We start from the raw sequence: 18,529 nt of genomic DNA, 5'->3' as shown, positions 1-18,529 counted from the left end.
AGATCAACGATCTGTGATGTCCCCCCCTGGGGCAAAGTAAAAAAGTTTAAAAAAAAATTTCCGAATGTGTAAAAAAAAATAAAAAAAAATATTCCAAAATAAAGAAAAAAATATATATATTATTCCCATAAATACATTTCTTTATCTAAATAAAAAAAACAAAACAATAAAAGTACACATATTTAGTATCGCCACGTCCGTAACGACCCGACCTATAAAACTGGCCCACTAGTTAACCCCTTCAGTAAACACCGTAAGAAAAAAAAAAAAACGAGGCAAAAAACAACGCTTTATTATCATACCGCCGAACAAAAAGTGGAATAACACGCGATCAAAAAGACAGATATAAATAACCATGGTACCGCTGAAATCGTCATCTTGTCTCGTAAAAAACGAGCTGCCATACAGTATGATTAGGAAAAAAATTAAAAAGTTATAGTCCTCAGAATAAAGCGATGCAAAAATAATTATTTTTTCTATAAAATAGTTTTTATCGCATAAAAGCGCCAAAACATAAAAAAAATGATATAAATGAGGTGTCGCTGTAATCGTACTGACCCGAAGAATAAAACTGCTTTATCAATTTTACCAAACGCGGAATGGTATAAACGCCTCCCCCAAAAGAAATTCATGAATAGCTGGTTTTTGGTCATTCTGCCTCACAAAAATCGGAATAAAAAGCGATCAAAAAATGTGACGTGCCCAAAAATGTTACCAATAAAAACATCAACTCGTCCCGCAAAAAACAAGACCTCACATGACTCTGTGGACCAAAATATGGAAAATTTATAGCTCTCAAAATGTGGTAACGCAAAAAATATTTTTTGCAATAAAAAGCGTCTTTCAGTGTGTGACGGCTGCCAATCATAAAAATCCGCTAAAAAACCCGCTATAAAAGTAAATCAAACCCCCCATCATCACCCCCTTAGTTAGGGAAAAATAAAAAAAATGTATTTATTTTCATTTTCCCATTAGGGCTAGGGTTAGGGCTAGGGTTAGGGTTGGGGCAAGGGTTAGGGCTAGGGTTAGGTCCAAGGTTAGGGTTAGGGTTGGGGCTAGGGTTAGGGCTAGGGTTAAGGTTAGGGCTAGGGTTAGGGCTAGGGTTAGGGCTAGGGTTGGGGCTAGGGTTAAGGCTACAGTTAGGGTTGGGGCTAAAGTTAGGGTTAGGGTTGGAGCTAAAGTTACGGTTAGGGTTTAGATTACATATTACGGTTGGGAATAGGGTTGGGGTTAGGGGTGTGTCAGGGTTAGAGGTGTGGTTAGGGTTACTGTTGGGATTAGGGTTAGGGGTGTGTTTGGATTAGGGTTTCAGTTATAATTGGGGGGTTTCCACTGTTTAGGCACATCAGGGGCTCTCCAAACGCGACATGGCGTCCGATCTCAATTCCAGCCAATTCTGCGTTGAAAAAGTAAAACAGTGCTCCTTCCCTTCAGAGCTCAATTCCAGCCAATTCTGCGTTGAAAAAGTAAAACAGTGCTCCTTCCCTTCCGAGCTCTCCCGTGTGCCCAAACAGGGGTTTACCCCAACATATGGGGTATCAGGGTACTCAGGACAAATAGGACAGCAACCTTTGGGGTCCAATTTCTCCTGTTACCCTTGGGAAAATACAAAACTTCGGGCTAAAAAATAATTTTTGTGGGAAAAAAAAAGATTTTTTATTTTCACGGCTCTGCGTTATAAACTGTAATGAAACACTTGGGGGTTCAAAGTTCTTACAACACATCTAGATAAGTTCCTTGGGGGGTCTAGTTTCCAAAATGGGGTCACTTGTGGGGGGCTTCTACTGTTTAGGTACATTAGGGGTGGTTCCCCCCACATATGGGGTATCAGCGCACTCAGGACAAATTGGACAACAACTTTTGGGGTCCAATTTCTCCTGTTACCCTCGGGAAAATACAAAACTGGGGGCTGAAAAATAATTTTTGTGGGAAAAAATTTTTGTTTTATTTTTACGGCTCTGCATTATAAACTTCTGTGAAGCCCTTGGTGGGTCAAAGCGCTCACCACACATCTAGATAAGTTCCTTAGGGGGTCTACTTTCCAACATGGTGTCACTTGTGGGGGGTTTCTACTGTTTAGGTACATTAGGGGCTCTGCAAATGCAATGTGATGCCTGCAGACCATTCCATCTAAGTCTGCATTCCAAATGGCGCTCCTTCCCTTCCGAGCCCTTCCATGCGTACAATCGGTGCTTCCCCCCCACATATGGGGTATCAGCGCACTCAGGACAAATTGGACAACAACTTTTGGGGTCCAATTTCTCCTGCTACCCTCGGGAAAATACAAAACTGGGGGCTAAAAAAATTATTTTTGTGGGAAAAAATTTTTGTTTTATTTTTACGGCTCTGCATTATAAACTTCTGTGAAGCCCTTGGTGGGTCAAAGCGCTCAAAACACATCTAGATAAGTTCCTTAGGGGGTCTACTTTCCAAAATGGTGTCACTTGTGGGGGGTTTCAATGTTTAGGCACATCAGTGGCTCTCCAAACGCAACATGGGGTCCCATCTCAATTCCTGTCAATTTTGCATTGAAAAGTCAAACGGCGCTACTTCCCTTCCGAGCTCTCCCATGCGCCCAAACAGTGGTTTACCCCCACATATGGGGTATCAGCGTACTCAGGACAAATTGTACAACAACTTTTGGGGTCCAATTTCTTCTCTTACCCTTGGGAAAATAAAAAATTGGGGGTGAAAAGATAATTTTTGTGAAAAAATATGATTTTTTATTTTTACGGTTCTGCATTATAAACTTCTGTGAAGCACTTGGTGGGTCAAAGTGCTCACCACACCTCTAGATAAGTTCCTTAGGGGGTCTACTTTCCAAAATGGTGTCACTTGTGGGGGGTTTCAATGTTTAGGCACATCAGTGGCTCTCCAAACGCAACATGGCGTCCCATCTCAATTCCTGTCAATTTTGCATTGAAAAGTCAAACGGCGCTCCTTCCCTTCCGAGGTCTCCCATGCGCCCAAACAGTGGTTTATCCCCACACAGGCTCTGACTGGCCCACCGGGGGAACTGGAGGATCCTCCGGTGGGCCCTGGCACTGACACCTGCTGGCAGGACCCCCCCGCCGCCGCCGCCCCCCCCGCCTTGAATAATAACCCTGCTCCAGCGATGGTCTCGGCGTCTGCACTGCAGCTTGTCCTGAACGAGCGGTCACGTGACACCGCTCATTAAGATCATGAATATGCGCATATTCATGATCTTAATGAACGGTGTCACATGACCGCTCAAGCAGGAAGAAGGTGCTGCGCCGGCGCCGCTGCCTGGAGTCGGGACAGAGCGCGAGGGATGTCGGCACGGCCGTGCAGTGGGACAGGTGAGTATGAGGGACGGGGGGGATGAAGGAGGACATAAGCCGGCGCGCCGAGCGGGAGCGGAGAGATAAGCCTGCATACAGGGGGAATATGAGCCAAGCAGGGGGGAATATGAGCCATGCAGGGGGGAATATGAGCCATGCAGGGGGGAATATGAGCCATGCAGGGGGGAATATGAGCCATGCAGGGGGGAATATAAGCCATGCAGGGGGGAATATAAGCCATCCAGGGGGGAATATAAGCCATGCAGGGGGGAATATAAGCCATGCATACAGGAGGGAATATAAGCCATGCATACAGGAGGGAATATAAGCCATACAGGGGGGAATATAAGCCATGCAGGGGGGAATATAAGCCATACAGGGGGGAATATAAGCCATGCAGGGGGGAATATGAGCCATGCAGGGGGGAATATAAGCCATGCAGGGGGGAATATGAGCCATGCAGGGGGGAATATGAGCCATGCATACAGGGGGGAATATGAGCCATGCATACAGGGGGGAATATGAGCCATGCAGGGGGGAATATGAGCCATGCATACAGGGGGGAATATGAGCCATGCAGAGGGGAATATGAGCCATGCAGGGGGGAATATGAGCCATACAGGGGGGAATATAAGCCATGCAGGGGGGAATATGAGCCATGCAGGGGGGAATATGAGCCATGCAGGGGGGAATATAAGCCATGCAGGGGGGAATATAAGCCATGCAGGGGGGAATATAAGCCATGCAGGGGGGAATATGAGCCATGCAGGGGGGAATATAAGCCATGCAGGGGGGAATATGAGCCATGCAGGGGGGAATATAAGCCATGCAGGGGGGAATATAAGCCATGCATACAGGGGGGAATATAAGCCATGCAGGGGGAATATAAGCCATGCAGGGGGGAATATGAGCCATGCAGGGGGGAATATGAGCCATGCAGGGGGGAATATAAGCCATGCAGGGGGGAATATGAGCCATGCAGGGGGGAATATGAGCCATGCAGGGGGGAATATGAGCCATGCAGGGGGGAATATAAGCCATGCAGGGGGAAATATGAGCCATGCAGGGGGGAATATGAGCCATGCAGGGGGGAATATAAGCCATGCAGGGGGGAATATGAGCCATGAATACATGGGGAGATATGAGTCATGCATACAGGAGGGGGTAATATGAGCTATGTATATGGGATAGGAGGGAGATGAGCCATGCATACAGGAGGGGGGGTCATTATACAGTATTGAGCATCATGTGTGGCCATTATACAGTATGGAGCATCATGTAAGGCCATTATACAGTATTGAGCATCATGTGTGGCCGTTATACAGTATTGAGCATCATGTGTGGCCGTTATACAGTATGGAGCATCATGTGTGGTCATTATACAGTATTGAGCATCATGTGTGGCCATTATACAGTATGGAGCATCATGTGTGGCCATTATACAGTATGGAGCATCATGTGTGGCCAATGGACATTATACAGTATGGAGCATCATTTGTGGTCATTATACAGTATTGAGCATCATGTGGGGCCATTATACAGTATGGAGAACTGTGTGTGGCCATTATACAGTATGGAGCATCATGTGTGGTGGCCGTTATGCAGTATTGAGCATCATGTGTGGCCATTATACACTATGGAGCATCATGTGTGGCCATTATACAGTATGCAGCATCATGTGTGGCCATTAAACAGTATGGAGCATCATGTGTGGTGGCCGTTATACAGTATTGAGCATCATGTGTGGCCGTTATACAGTATTGAGCATCATGTGTGGCCGTTATACAGTATGGAGCATCATGTGTGGTCATTATACAGTATTGAGCATCATGTGTGGCCATTATACAGTATGGAGCATCATGTGTGGCCATTATACAGTATGGAGCATCATGTGTGGCCAATGGACATTATACAGTATGGAGCATCATTTGTGGTCATTATACAGTATTGAGCATCATGTGGGGCCATTATACAGTATGGAGAACTGTGTGTGGCCATTATACAGTATGGAGCATCATGTGTGGTGGCCGTTATGCAGTATTGAGCATCATGTGTGGCCATTATACACTATGGAGCATCATGTGTGGCCATTATACAGTATGCAGCATCATGTGTGGCCATTAAACAGTATGGAGCATCATGTGTGGTGGCCGTTATACAGTATTGAGCATCATGTGTGGCCATTATACAGTATTGAGCATCATGTGTGGCCATTATACAGTATGGAGCACTGTGTAGCCATATTTTTTTGTTTATAATTATTGTATATAAAACAGTGTGATCAGCAGGGCTAAATGGCTGCGGTTGGGACGTGGATATGGGTGTGACTAGTTGTGAAATGGGTCTGGTCAGAGGCGTGGCCTAAAACTTGCTGTGGCGCACTACGCGCGCCGCAAACTTTATACCTCCTTCCCTTCTTCAAAAGTTGGGACGTATGGTACCGCATTTGCCAGATCACAGCAAGTGCCGCAAATCCCATAGGGAATGAATGAGGCCAAACACAGTGTTGCCGTAAGTGATCCGTTACACGGCAGATGCAGAAAAACTGCCTGATCTGCTGCAAAAGGCTACTTTCACATCAGCGATTCTTGCCAAAGTCACTGCCGATAGTGTCATACTCACCAAAAGGGGAGGCAGCGCTAAAAGTGCCTAGGGCAGCAGAAAATCTAAATACGGCCCTGGGGGGCTACATTATATTCTGTGGGGGGACTGCATTATACTCAAGGTACTACATTATATTATGGGGGGGCTACATCATACTATATGAGGGGTTACAGTATACTCTATGGGGGGCTGCATTATATTCTGTGGTGGGGCTGCATTATTCTCTCAGGGGACTACATAATATTATGGGGGCTACATCTTACTATATGAGGGGGCTACAGTATACTCTATGGGGGGCTGCATTATATTCTGTGGTGGAACTGCATTCTCTCAGGGGACTACATTATATTCTGTGGTGGGTGGCATTATACTATATGGGGGGGGGCTGCATTATATCCTATGGGGGTGCTACATTATATTCTATGGTGGGGACTGCGTCATACCTGAGAGGGTTGCATTATATTTTGTGGGGTGCTGCATTATATTTTATGAGGGGGCTACATTATATTCTTTGAGGGGGCTACCCCAACCCTTGCTACATTATTAAGACGTGAAGTACCTTATATTATACCCTGATATTAGTGTTTTTTACCGCACAATTGGTGGTCTTGTATCTATTTCTATGTAGCTACATAGTGGGCCCCAAGAATGATTTTCTCTGGTGGGCCCAAGGTGCTCCAGTCCGACGCTGTCCCCACATATGGGGTATCAGCGTACTCAGGACAAATTGTACAACAACTTTTGGGGTCCAATTTCTTCTCTTACCCTTGGGAAAATAAAAAATTGGGGGCGAAAAGATAATTTTTGTGAAAAAATATGAATTTTTATTTTTACGGTTCTGCATTATAAACTTCTGTGAAGCACTTGGTGGGTCAAAGTGCTCACCACACCTCTAGATAAGTTCCTTGGGGGTATACTTTCCAAAATGGTGTCACTTGTGGGGGGTTTCAATGTTTAGGCACATCAGGGGCTCCCCAAACGCAACATGGCGTCCCATCTCAATTCCAGTCAATTTTGCATTGAAAAGTCAAATGGCGCTCCTTCGCTTCCGAGCTCTGTCATGCGCCCAAACAGTGGTTTACCCCCACATATGGGGTATCGGCGTACTCAGGAAAAATTGTACAACAACCTTTGGGGTCCATTTTCTCCTGTTACCCTTGGTAAAATAAAACAAATTGGAGCTGAAGTAAATTTTTTGTGAAAAAAAGTTAAATGTTCATTTTTATTTAAACATTCCAAAAATTCCTGTGAAGCACCAGAAGGGTTAATAAACTTCTTGAATATGGTTTTGAGCACCTTGAGGGGTGCAGTTTTTAGAATGGTGTCACACTTGGGTATTTTCTATCATATAGACCCCTCAATATGACTTCAAATGAGATGTGGTCGCTAAAAAAAAATGGTGTTGTAAAAATGAGAAATTGCTGGTCAACTTTTAACCCTTATAACTCCCTAACAAAAAAAAATTTTGGTTCCAAAATTGTGCTGATGTAAAGTAGACATGTGGGAAATGTTACTTTTTAAGTATTTTGTGTGACATATCTCTGTGATTTAATTGCATAAAAATTCAAATTTGGAAAATTGCGAAATTTTCAAAATTTTCGCCAAATTTCCATTTTTTTCACAAATAAACACAGGTAATATCAAAGAAATTTTACCACTATCATGAAGTACAATATGTCTTGAGAAAACAGTGTCAGAATCACTGGGATCCGTTGAAGCGTTCCAGAGTTATAACCTCATAAAGGGACAGTGGTCAGAATTGTAAAAATTGGCCCGGTCATTAACGTGCAAACCACCCTTGGGGCTTAAGGGGTTAAAGAGGTGGCGTGAACACAAGAATAATATTTTGCATTCCCCATAGTGAGCCCAGCAACCCCCTTGTAACTTTTATTTAATATTTTGAGTTACACTTTACATCCTGTAGCCAACCATGCATTGTGTTACTGTTTATGTTCTTTTGCCATCTAGACTACATTTACCATGATTCATTGGACAACACATATCCTTAATTACTAGTATATAATGTGATGCACCTGCACCCACTCAAAAAAATGCTTCTCAAGCTGCAGGTAGATAACGCACACCTGTTTCTGGTGTTCCACAATATAGTAAATCACTAAAAAATATCTAAATCCACCATGCTATGGAAGGTGGCCCTGCAGGGCTAAATTACTGCTCAAGTAGCCGCTTATGTGAACGAGCAACCAATATTAAAAATCTTTATTAAAAAATTAATAGGGTAAGTATGGTCGTGGTCATTCACTTAATTGACCACCGATAGCAGCAAATTCAATATATTACATTCATAGCATACTCTTCAGAATCTCTGCAGAGACCCTTCACTTTTATTTTGCAGGAAACCAGCAAAGATATAAAGGGTTATTCATTAAATAATAGATGTATTGTTGAAAAAAACAGCCTGTTTGGCACATGCACAAAAAAAGGGAAACAGTGTTACAGTGAAGCTGTGGTATTCAGGGCATCCTGAACAGACAGACCAGAAGCCAGATTCAGCGCACGGGAGCAGATGACATGTAACGTCACATTCTCTCCAGGGTATGGATGTCTAAGGGGGCTGTACTGATACCTTACGTGTTTTGGAAAGACTCAATTTCCTTCATCAGAGGGTAAGTCTTTCCGAAACGCGTAAGGAATCCAACTTCAGGTCTGTCTCCGGCTGGGACACCCTGAATACCACAGCCAGCATCACGCCTAGAGTCTCCATCGCTGGCAGAGTCTTCAATTGGCATTTTACCATTGCACTTTTTGATAACTAACAGTGAGTCACTCTGTGGACTATCACATGGGATACAAACCTCCATCCTTCTGGGAAAATGTTCTGTGGCCAGAGATGAAAAAAAAATAGAGCTTTTTGGCAATGCAAAGCAACAGTTTGTTTAAAGATGGCACAATGAGGCTTATAAGGAAAGAACACCCTACCAACAGTTAAGCATGGTGGATGATCCATAATGTTGTGGGGTTGCTTAGCTGTGTTTGGTACTGGAGGCCTTGACCGTCTCACAGGAATTATGAAATCAGAAATTAATAAGAGATTTTAGAGCCAAATGTCCTGGCCAGTGTATGAAAACTTGGTTTGAGTTGAAGATCATGCGTCCTCAAGCAAGACAATGACTCAACGCACACATCCAAAAGTGCGTAGGAATGGTTGATAAAGAAAAAATGGACTGTTTTAAAATGGCCAGCAATGAATCCTAACCTTAATCCCATTGAAAATCTTTGGGGTGAGCTCAAATCTGCCATTGGGAAAAAGTTTGAACAAACTGCAAAGGAAGAGTGGAAGAAAATACCAGCTGAGAAGTGCAAGAAGCTTATTGATAGCTACAAGAAATGTTTGGTGGCTGCCATCAATGCCAAAGGGTGTGCAACCAAGTATTAATTAATTGTGCCTTTATTGCTGCACATGCTGTTTATTCTATTTTTTCTTTGAAATTGCAACATGAAGGTGTACCAATAACAATGAGCAGGACTTATTTTGTTTATTGTTTGCTTGTTCACATAAGAGGCTACTTGAGAAGTACTTATTAATTTCTACCCTCACAGCCCACCCACTGCATCTAGTTGTCTGCTGATTCTGGCCCGTCCACTGCATTGTCCTCGGTTTCCCGTCTCCTCCTCCACAGAGCCTATTTCCTCTTTTACCTGACTTCTCTGCAACCAGACCCTCATCCAGCCACCCCTCCATCATTCAACCCCACTCCTTGGCTTAGTTCTTTGCAGTCTGTCTCCCTCCATAACCACTACAGCAGTTTGTGAATCAGTGCTGTGGACAATAATGTATAATATTATAATATTTATGATTCTTATATTCATATGTTATTGCCCTTTTTTCATTTCAGTGCTGTTAAGAACATGAAGTGGATGGCAGGGGGGACATTCACAGGAGAAGCATTAGATTTTGCCAAGCAAACCTTGCAAGAATCCATACTCACCCATAAAGTTGCAATAGTGTTAACAGATGGTAGATTTGACACTCGAGATAGTAAATCCTTATCTTCGCTTTGTACAGTGCCAAACATGAATGTAAGTAACCCTGTTATGTAGACAATATAAGAAATATCATGAATGAGACAATCTCAATGGAGAACTGTGTGGAAAAAAACTTGACTAATGAATGTGATTCTGATTAGAATATGGCATTTACCAAGAAAGATGTTACTAGGTGGAAAAAAATGAAGAATACACACTTCATCTGCATGTTTTGTCACATTGCATCCGTCTTGCTAAATTCCTGCTTCTCATAAACACATTTCGTGTCATGTAACTGTAATGATAATATTGGATGAAAAGTCACTACAAGAAACTAGTATTTATCAAGAAAAGCAGTTAAAGGAGTTGCCCACTACTTGGACAACCCCTTCTCATTCCCCAACGTTTTGCCCCATTAAAATATAAAAGCTTATATTCACCTCCTGTGCCGCCACCATTCCAGGGGTGTCGGCACTCGCTTTCCTGGGGCTCATGTGAGAAGGTTGCGGGATGCAGTAACGGACAGAGGGCAGAGCAAGGGTCAACTATATTTTACTTGAACAGGGGGTTACTCCACGCAGGGAAGGAAGGGGTAAATAGGAGTACAGCAGGTGATATAAACCCAAATATTGTGTAGGGTGAGTTAAACAACAACAATAAGTAATGAAGCAGTTCTTTAAGGGTTAACTTATTGGTCTGGCAGCTTCCTGACTGTAGAGTCTTGGGTTCAAACAGTGGCGCCAGTGCTGTTAGCGTGTGATGAGTCAGGTATTGTCCTGAAGGCATTGATGAAGTACAATCTCCAACTCCGTTGGAGCTTAATGTATCTCGACAGATCTAAGCAGGTTAGATGAGGCACAGTTCCTGTTGAGTCACCCGGTCTTTCCTAGGTGGCACGAGCGTAGAACTCACTGGCCCGAAGCGTTTGGCACCTTCAGCTGGAGGATCCACCAGGTAAACAGCACATTTCTCATCACAGTCACTGTATCTGGTCGCAGGGAGTCTATTGTGTGGGCCTGCACTGTCACGGAGCACCAACTGTTCCTTGCTGTGCGCTGCTTGTTCCCGCCAGGACTGACTGCTTCCGCACATGCTCTGGTCTTTGTAGCTTAGTCACGCCCCCTGCTGTCAAATGCAAAGATCGGTCTTGGTTTTTAAGCTTTCACCCGGACAACAGAGGAGACAGCCCCGACAGTTCTGGACCCGGCGGCAGAGAGGAACCCCCGGTCCGGTCCCTCTTCTTACACTCCCCCTGTCCTTTTGTTTGCCATTCCACGGGCGAGAGATCTTGTAGTAAGTGTTGACACTTTCCTATCCCTTGGACGATTCGCTGCCAAATGAATTGGTCTTGGTTGTATCTGTTGGGGGGTCCCCCAGCTGTTGCTCGTTCGGTGCGCCGTAAGTCAGAGGGAGTAATCGAGTCATGTTGAGTAGTCTAGTCAGGCTGGACAGGCAAGGATGAGGACGTAGCCACTTCAGGAATTGATCAGGATCTCTTGACAAGCAAGGGCGTAGCATATTTGGTGAACTACTTCAGGTTGAACTTCATAGACACGACCTTCGGTACTGATTCGTTGCTTTCCTCGATAGGGAGTCTTCTCCCACCGATATTCCAGCTTGTCCTGAGGACGTCTGTCTCAGACCAACACATGGTCCCCGGCCTGAATAGCTGTCCCTCGTAGCAGAGCTGTCTCTGAATGCTCAAGTTCCCGAAACTTAGTCTGCACCGTGCAATGTAGTGTCTGCAGGCGATGACGATGTTCCCGGACCCAAGTGGACACCCCATCCATGGGTAGTCCTCCTCTGGGACCAACTCCAACTCAGTAATATCTCTTCCTGGCCAGCCGAACAACAGGGTATATGGAGTGTACCCGAGGGTGCGATGTACTCGGTTATAGTACACCCACACAAACTCTGCTACGAACTCAGGCCAACTAACTTTTTGGTCTTCCTCTAGCATTCTTAACATCTGAATTAGAGTACGATTGAACCACTCACATGCTCCATTTACCTGAGGATAATAAGGCGTCGTCCGGGATTTTTCGATCTGCTACAGGCAATGTAATTCTTCAATCACTCGTCCTAGAAAACAGGCGCCTTGATCAGAGTGGATTCCTTTTGGGCAGCCGTACACTTGAATGAAGTTCTTGCAGATGGCATGTGCCACTGATTCGGCAGTTTGATCACGAGTCAGAGTCACAACGGCGAACTTGGTGAACTGAAACGTCATTACCAGACAATGCTCGTATCCCTGGTAAGCCAGACCTTCCATCAGGTAATCTATCATCAATACTTCGAGAGGGGCAGAAGTCACGTTGGTGTGTGTGTGGGAGCTCTCTGCTCCGGGGGTTTAGCTAATTCTCAGTTTCTACTGTACACTGTTGGCAGATCTCTTCCACCATGGCTTTCAGTCTTGGATGGTAAACTAACTTCTGCAGCCACTGAAAGGTCTTCTCTTGACTGAAATGAGCTCCTCTTTCGTGTGCCTCCATGGCCACCTTATGTAATAGCACTTCAGGAGTTACCACCTGCCAGGTGACACCCAATTCCCGTTGTAATTGAATCTTTCAGTAAAGCAGCCAATTCTTCAGTTGAAGCCTTTTTCACTACCTGAGAACCTACAGAGTCCACGGGGATAGGGCGTCTCTCTCTCTGACTGGGGAGTTGTTTTAGAGTTACCCACTGTTTCATTTGGGTGAGTTCCCCATCTTTCTGCTGTAATCGGACCCACTCGTCACAGTACCATCCTAGTATGCATTCTCTAGACATGGCCTGTACTTGTTCCTGCGTAACTGCCAACGTCCTGGCAGAATCCCGAAACTCAGGGACCTCTTCAGCCTCCAGTTCTTCGTCTCGATGGGGCCCAGGCTTCTTGTGCGTTACTCTGGATAAGGCATCCGCGTGAGTATTCTCAGCTCCCCTCTTGCAGGTGATCCTATATCGATACTTTGCCATTCGAGCCACCCAGTGCTGCTCCAGGTCCTGAGTTTTGTGTTTTCCAGGTTAGCTAAAGGGTTATTGTCGGTGTATACCAGGACTTCGGAGCCTGACAAGTATTCCACAAACTTCTCAGTCATGGCCCACACCAATGCCAACAGCTCCAGTTTGAACGAGCTGTAATTGTCTGGATTTCGTTCAGAGCTATAGAGAGACTAGCTTGCGTAGGCGATCACCTGCTCTTTTCCGTCCTGAATCTGGGACAACACAGATTCGAGTCGATGCAGGCTTCCATCGGTGTGAAGAATAAATGGTTGAGGGACGTCTGCATAGGCTAACACCGGCGCTTCAGTTAAAGCCAGCTTCTAGGCTTGAAATGCTTTCTCCTGGTGGATAGTCCTGTTTTTCGCGCCAGATGGCACCCATTTCAGCAGCTCCAACAGTGGGTTTGCAAAGCGAGTGAAATTCTTCACGAATCGCCGATAGTACCCGGCGAGCCCCAAGAAGGCCCATACATCTTTCACAGTCTTTGGGATGGGCCAATCTTGTACTGCCGCAATTTTCTAACAGGACGGTCTCACTCCGTCAGCAGAGACAACATGCCCCAAATCTGGGTGCGAAACAGATAACACTTCCGAGCCTTCACTTTCAAACCATGTTTCTGAAGATGATTCAAGACTTGTTCCAGTCTCTGCAGATGTTCTTCGAACGTGGTGGCGTACACGATGATATTGTCCAGATAGGTGAGAGTGGCCTCAAAGTTCAAGTTGCCTAAGCACCTCTCCATGAGTCATTGGAAAGTGGCAGGAGTGATAGCAAAGCCGAACAGCATCTGGTTGAATTCAAACAGGCCCATGGGCAGTATGAAGGCCGTCTTTGCCCAGTCATGCTCGGACATAGGTACTTGCCAATAGCCACTGGCTAATTCCAATGACGAGAAGTATTTCCCACTTCCCAGTGCAGACAATGATTCTTCAATTCTTGGTAATGTATATGAATCTCGCAAGATAAAAAAAAAGTCAAGCAAATATTTCAATGCATTTCAAAACAATTATTGAGTGCTTCATACTTGACTTCCTTTCTCGTCTGACCTCCTTTCTCATCATTTTTGGTGGCCAGGGTTGCATCGGGATGTAGTTGAACAAGTGGCTTCCTGCAGTTTTCGCACACATTCTAAGGTACCGCATACCCATCCATCTAGTCCTGTTTCGCCACTACCTGTTCCTAACAAGGTCTGGGGAGACAGGTGTAAACGTTTGGCTGACAGAAAATGCGTGCCAGCTCCGGACCTGAATGTATATGACTTTGCGTGGTTGTCTACCAGGAATTTCAGGTTGAGGGGAACTTCCTGGAAGTTGGGACCTAGATTCATTGGTCCCTATAAGATAACTGCCATCATTGATCCAGCAGCGTTTCTTTGTGAGCTACCTCAGACTCCTAAGATCTACAATGCTTTTCACAGATCTTTTCTCAACAGATATGTGGAACCCCTTGAGCCCTCACCCCTGCCGCCTCCCCCAATAATGGTTGATGGTAACCTCGAGTTTCAAATTTCGAGGATTGTAGATTCTCACCTTCGACGTCGTTTCTTACAATACTTGGTGCATTGGAGAGGTTATGGTCCAGAGGAAAGAATGTGGTTTTCTGCATCAGAGGTGAACGCCTCCAGGCTGGTTCGTTCATTCCATACCTCTTCTCCTGAAACACCTGGTCTTGAGTGTCTGGATGCCACTTGTAGAAGGAGGGGTACTGTCACGGATGTGTCAGATGCTGCAGACCGTAGCACTGCATCGGTCAGCAGAATGTCTTAGCAGTTTGCTTTGCAGACTTCTACCTGGTCCTTCTGTTGCTAAGACCCAGTGGTGACCTCCTCCAGCTCTAATCGTCACAATTCCCTGCTGAGGCTTGAAGCGGCAGCAGTCAGCTAGCGTCTTCTTTGGAATTTGAAGGACTTTGGTGTTTCTCTCTGGGTCTACTAAAGCTAAGTGTTCCCTTGTTTTGTGTATCCTAGCTGTCCTTAGCGGTAGTGGGGATGGACTTGAACTCATCCTGTCCTTATCACCAGGGTCAGGCATGGAATTGGTATCCTGCTCAGCGATAGGTGCGGAGCCTATATAGGGATGATAGGAAAGACAGGGTGATGTTAGATCTATCTAAGTGTCTCCACTCTCCCCTTCCCTAGTGTTTGGTTCCCTTTCCTTTATCCCTTCGTGTTCCACTTAGCCTTTCCAAACGTTGCGTGAAATAAAATGATCACCTGCTATGAGCACCAGCCGCTGAGCGGTGCTCATAGCTATTCAGCAACCAACCCATCAGTGCCCTATGGTCATGTGACACGGGCACCGATGGGCGGGGTTCGTGATGCACTTCCAGTGCGTTCATGTTAAATGTCGCTGTCAGAGATTGACAGCGGCATTTAACATGTTAACAGCTGCGGGTGGATCGCGATTCCACTTGCTGCTATTAGGGGCACATGTCGCAGCAGATAGAGGGAGGCGACCTCAGACGTACCTACACGTCTAAGGTCAGAAAGGGGTTAATAATAAAGACCTTCTTTTGAAAACTGCATTTTGTGTTTTCTTGTGTTATCGTTGTCTAATATTTAAATTTATACCACCAAAAAACCGCCTTCACACAAGGTCAGTAAAACTGAAGTAACTTTATTAACCAATCAAAAAAATAAAAAATATACATATAAAATACAGTGGGAATACACCAAAGCACAGGAATAGGTGGGCAACCCAGATATGAGCCCCATGAAGTAGTAACATCATATAAACATCAACCCAATCATATTTTGACGCAAAGAAGTAAATAAATGTGCAAGTGACCATGTACAAAATATGCAGACAAATGATAAGGTAATAGCTGTAACACATGAATATATAACAAAAGTAATGATATATAGTTACCAAATGGGGCACTCCTGGGGGACCCACCAACACCCGACGCGCGTTTCGCACCGAAATGCTTCGGTGCGAAACGCGCGTCGGGTGTTGGTGGGTCCCCCAGGAGTGCCCCATTTGGTAACTATATATCATTACTTTTGTTATATATTCATGTGTTACAGCTATTACCTTATCATTTGTCTGCATATTTTGTACATGGTCACTTGCACATTTATTTACTTCTTTGCGTCAAAATATGATTGGGTTGATGTTTATATGATGTTACTACTTCATGGGGCTCATATCTGGGTTGCCCACCTATTCCTGTGCTTTGGTGTATTCCCACTGTATTTTATATGTATATTTTTTATTTTTTTGATTGGTTAATAAAGTTACTTCAGTTTTACTGACCTTGTGTGAAGGCGGTTTTTTGGTGGTATAATTATATTCCTTCATGGTCTTTCTTTGGTGGATATATTTTTGGTGTTGTAATATTTAAATTTGTCACACTTAAATGTTTCTGATCACCAAACAAACATGCAAAAGAATAGGAAATCAGGAATCACTTTTTCACACAACTGTATAGGACATTTGCAGTCCAATAGCTCAATATATTGAACAATTCCACCTGCACTGGAGATGATAATGGTCCCATTACCTCTTGAGCCCCTGTGCAACTATATAGTTTGCACCAATGGTATATCCGCCTCTGTAGCCAGGTAATATATTCATGGATATTAAGCTAAAATGCTTTTGATTGATAATGATTCTATCACATTAAACCTTACATCCTTCCCATGCCTTGTTGCTGTGCTGTATTGTACCCACATACTTTATGAAGTGACGTGTACCAAGGTTATTTGTTCACAGGTAGTAGGCATTGGTGTAGGAGACCTATTTAAGCGAACACCACATATGAAGGCCTTACAAGAAATTACCTGCCAGGGGACCAGGGCTCAAGGAATGCAGGTGCTGATTACAGAGTATGAAGATCTGCTTGATGAGACCACCCTGCATAACATTACAAGATATACTTGTAAAGGTTGTAAAGGCTTCCAACATGTTATCTTGGTCTTACATAGTAGTCTTGTAAAATGTGCACGCTCTTTATAATGTTTCTGCTTTTTTTCCAGATTCCACATGTCCAGAATTTATATGTCAAGGTAATCGTCCCGATAGTTTAAAAAATCTTTAAAAATATGAACCTAAATATGTAAAATACACTTTGTTGTCTGATGCTATTGTAAACAGCACTTGATATGTATATGGACTACAATGCTTAGATTAACTGTGGGTCTCCCAACCCCAGCATATAGCTTTATATGGGTCTGTGAGGCTGTAAGTTCAGGTTGGGAGATCCAGTAAGTGCAGAAAATGAGATCTGTATATGGAGCATGACATATGCCGATATTTCAGGCAGTGGTTGAAATAACTGAGTCAGTCACAGCTCAAATTTTGTGTGCAACGCCATGCACTCATCCTCATTGCGGACAGATGCAAGAATTATCTGCCATTGGAAGAACTATTCTCATCCATAAAACAGACCAGAATAGTACATGCTGCGTGTTTTTCCACATGGACCTAAGGTCTACCTGCATTAGAACCTAGGGTAACATTAGTTATTGTGCAATCCATGTGCAGTCCATTGTGCACACTGATACCATCTGAACCTGACGTTAGTTTAAAGAGGTTGTCCACTACTTTAACACTGATGGCCTACCCTTAGGATAGGTCATCAATGTCTGATCGGCCAGGTTACAACACCTGGCAACCCCGCCGATCAGCTGTTTTCGGTACCAGCCTGAAGTACTGTACTTAGTAGACAGAGCAGCTTGATAACTGAAATTGGCGTGGCCTGGTACCGCTCATCCTTCCCTATTGATTTGAATAGTTGATATGGGCAGCTTTTGGTATAATTCACTTGATTCACTCTGTACAGAAAAAAGCAGCATCTTCATTCAGTAACCCAACTACCCAGTTTATTATTAAATAGAGATTATTATTATTATTTATTGTTATAGCGCCATTTATTCCATGGCGTTTTACATGCGAGGAGGGGTATACATAATAAAAACAAGTACAATAATCTTAAACAATACAAGTCATAATTGGTACAGGAGGAGAGCGGACCCTGCCCGCGAAGGCTCACAATCTACAAGGGATGAGTGAGAATACAGTAGGTGAGGATAGAGCTGGTCATGCAGCGGTTTGGTCGATCGGTGGTTATTGCAGGTTGTAGGCTTGTCGGAAGAGGTGGGTCTTCAGGCTCTTTTTGAAGGTTTCGATGGTAGGCGAGAGTCTGATGTGTTGTGGTAGAGGGTTCCAGAGTAGGAGTGATACGCGAGAGAAATCTTGTATACGATTGTGGGAAGAGGACATAAGAGGGGAGTAGAGAAGGAGATCTTATGAGGATCGGAGGCTGCGTGTAGGTAAGTACCGGGAGACGAGGTCACAGATGTATGGAGGAGACAGGTTGTGGATGGCTTTGTACGTCATGGTTAGGGTTTTGTACTGCAGTCTCTGGGCAATGGGGAGCCAGTGAAGGGATTGACAGAGGGGAGAGGCCGGGGAATAGCACCCCCCGCCCCCCCGGTGGATTAGTTGCGCAGCAGAGTTTAGAATAGATTGGAGGGGTGCGAGAGTGTTAGAGGGGAGGCCACAGAGCAGGAGGTTGCAGTAGTCAAGGCGAGAGATGACGAGGGCATGCACTAGGGTTTTGGAGATTCTTGGTTGAGGAATGTACGGATTCGTGAAATATTTTTGAGTTGAAGTCATCAGGAAGTGGAAAGAGCTTGGATATGTGGTTTGAAG

The 18,529-nt window shown here is 44.5% G+C and overlaps 1 protein-coding gene across 3 annotated transcripts in view; it reads left to right on the top strand.

Moving 5' to 3' along the window:
• LOC138642125 (collagen alpha-1(VI) chain-like) overlaps positions 1–18,529 on the top strand; it is a 66,260-nt gene that overhangs the window by 26,169 nt on the left and 21,562 nt on the right. For all 3 annotated transcript variants that reach the window (XM_069730061.1, XM_069730060.1, XM_069730062.1), the window contains 3 exons: positions 9,764–9,947; positions 16,589–16,760; positions 16,852–16,881. In XM_069730061.1, coding sequence (XP_069586162.1) covers positions 9,777–9,947; positions 16,589–16,760; positions 16,852–16,881 — 373 coding nt within the window. In that variant the 5' untranslated portion in view covers positions 9,764–9,776. The remainder of the gene's footprint in view (positions 1–9,763; positions 9,948–16,588; positions 16,761–16,851; positions 16,882–18,529) is intronic.

Source organism: Ranitomeya imitator, chromosome 6, assembly GCF_032444005.1.
Source record: "Ranitomeya imitator isolate aRanImi1 chromosome 6, aRanImi1.pri, whole genome shotgun sequence".
Lineage (NCBI taxonomy): Eukaryota > Metazoa > Chordata > Amphibia > Anura > Dendrobatidae > Ranitomeya > Ranitomeya imitator.
Note: the sequence above shows the minus strand (reverse complement) of the source record. Positions and strands in the feature narration are given on the sequence as shown.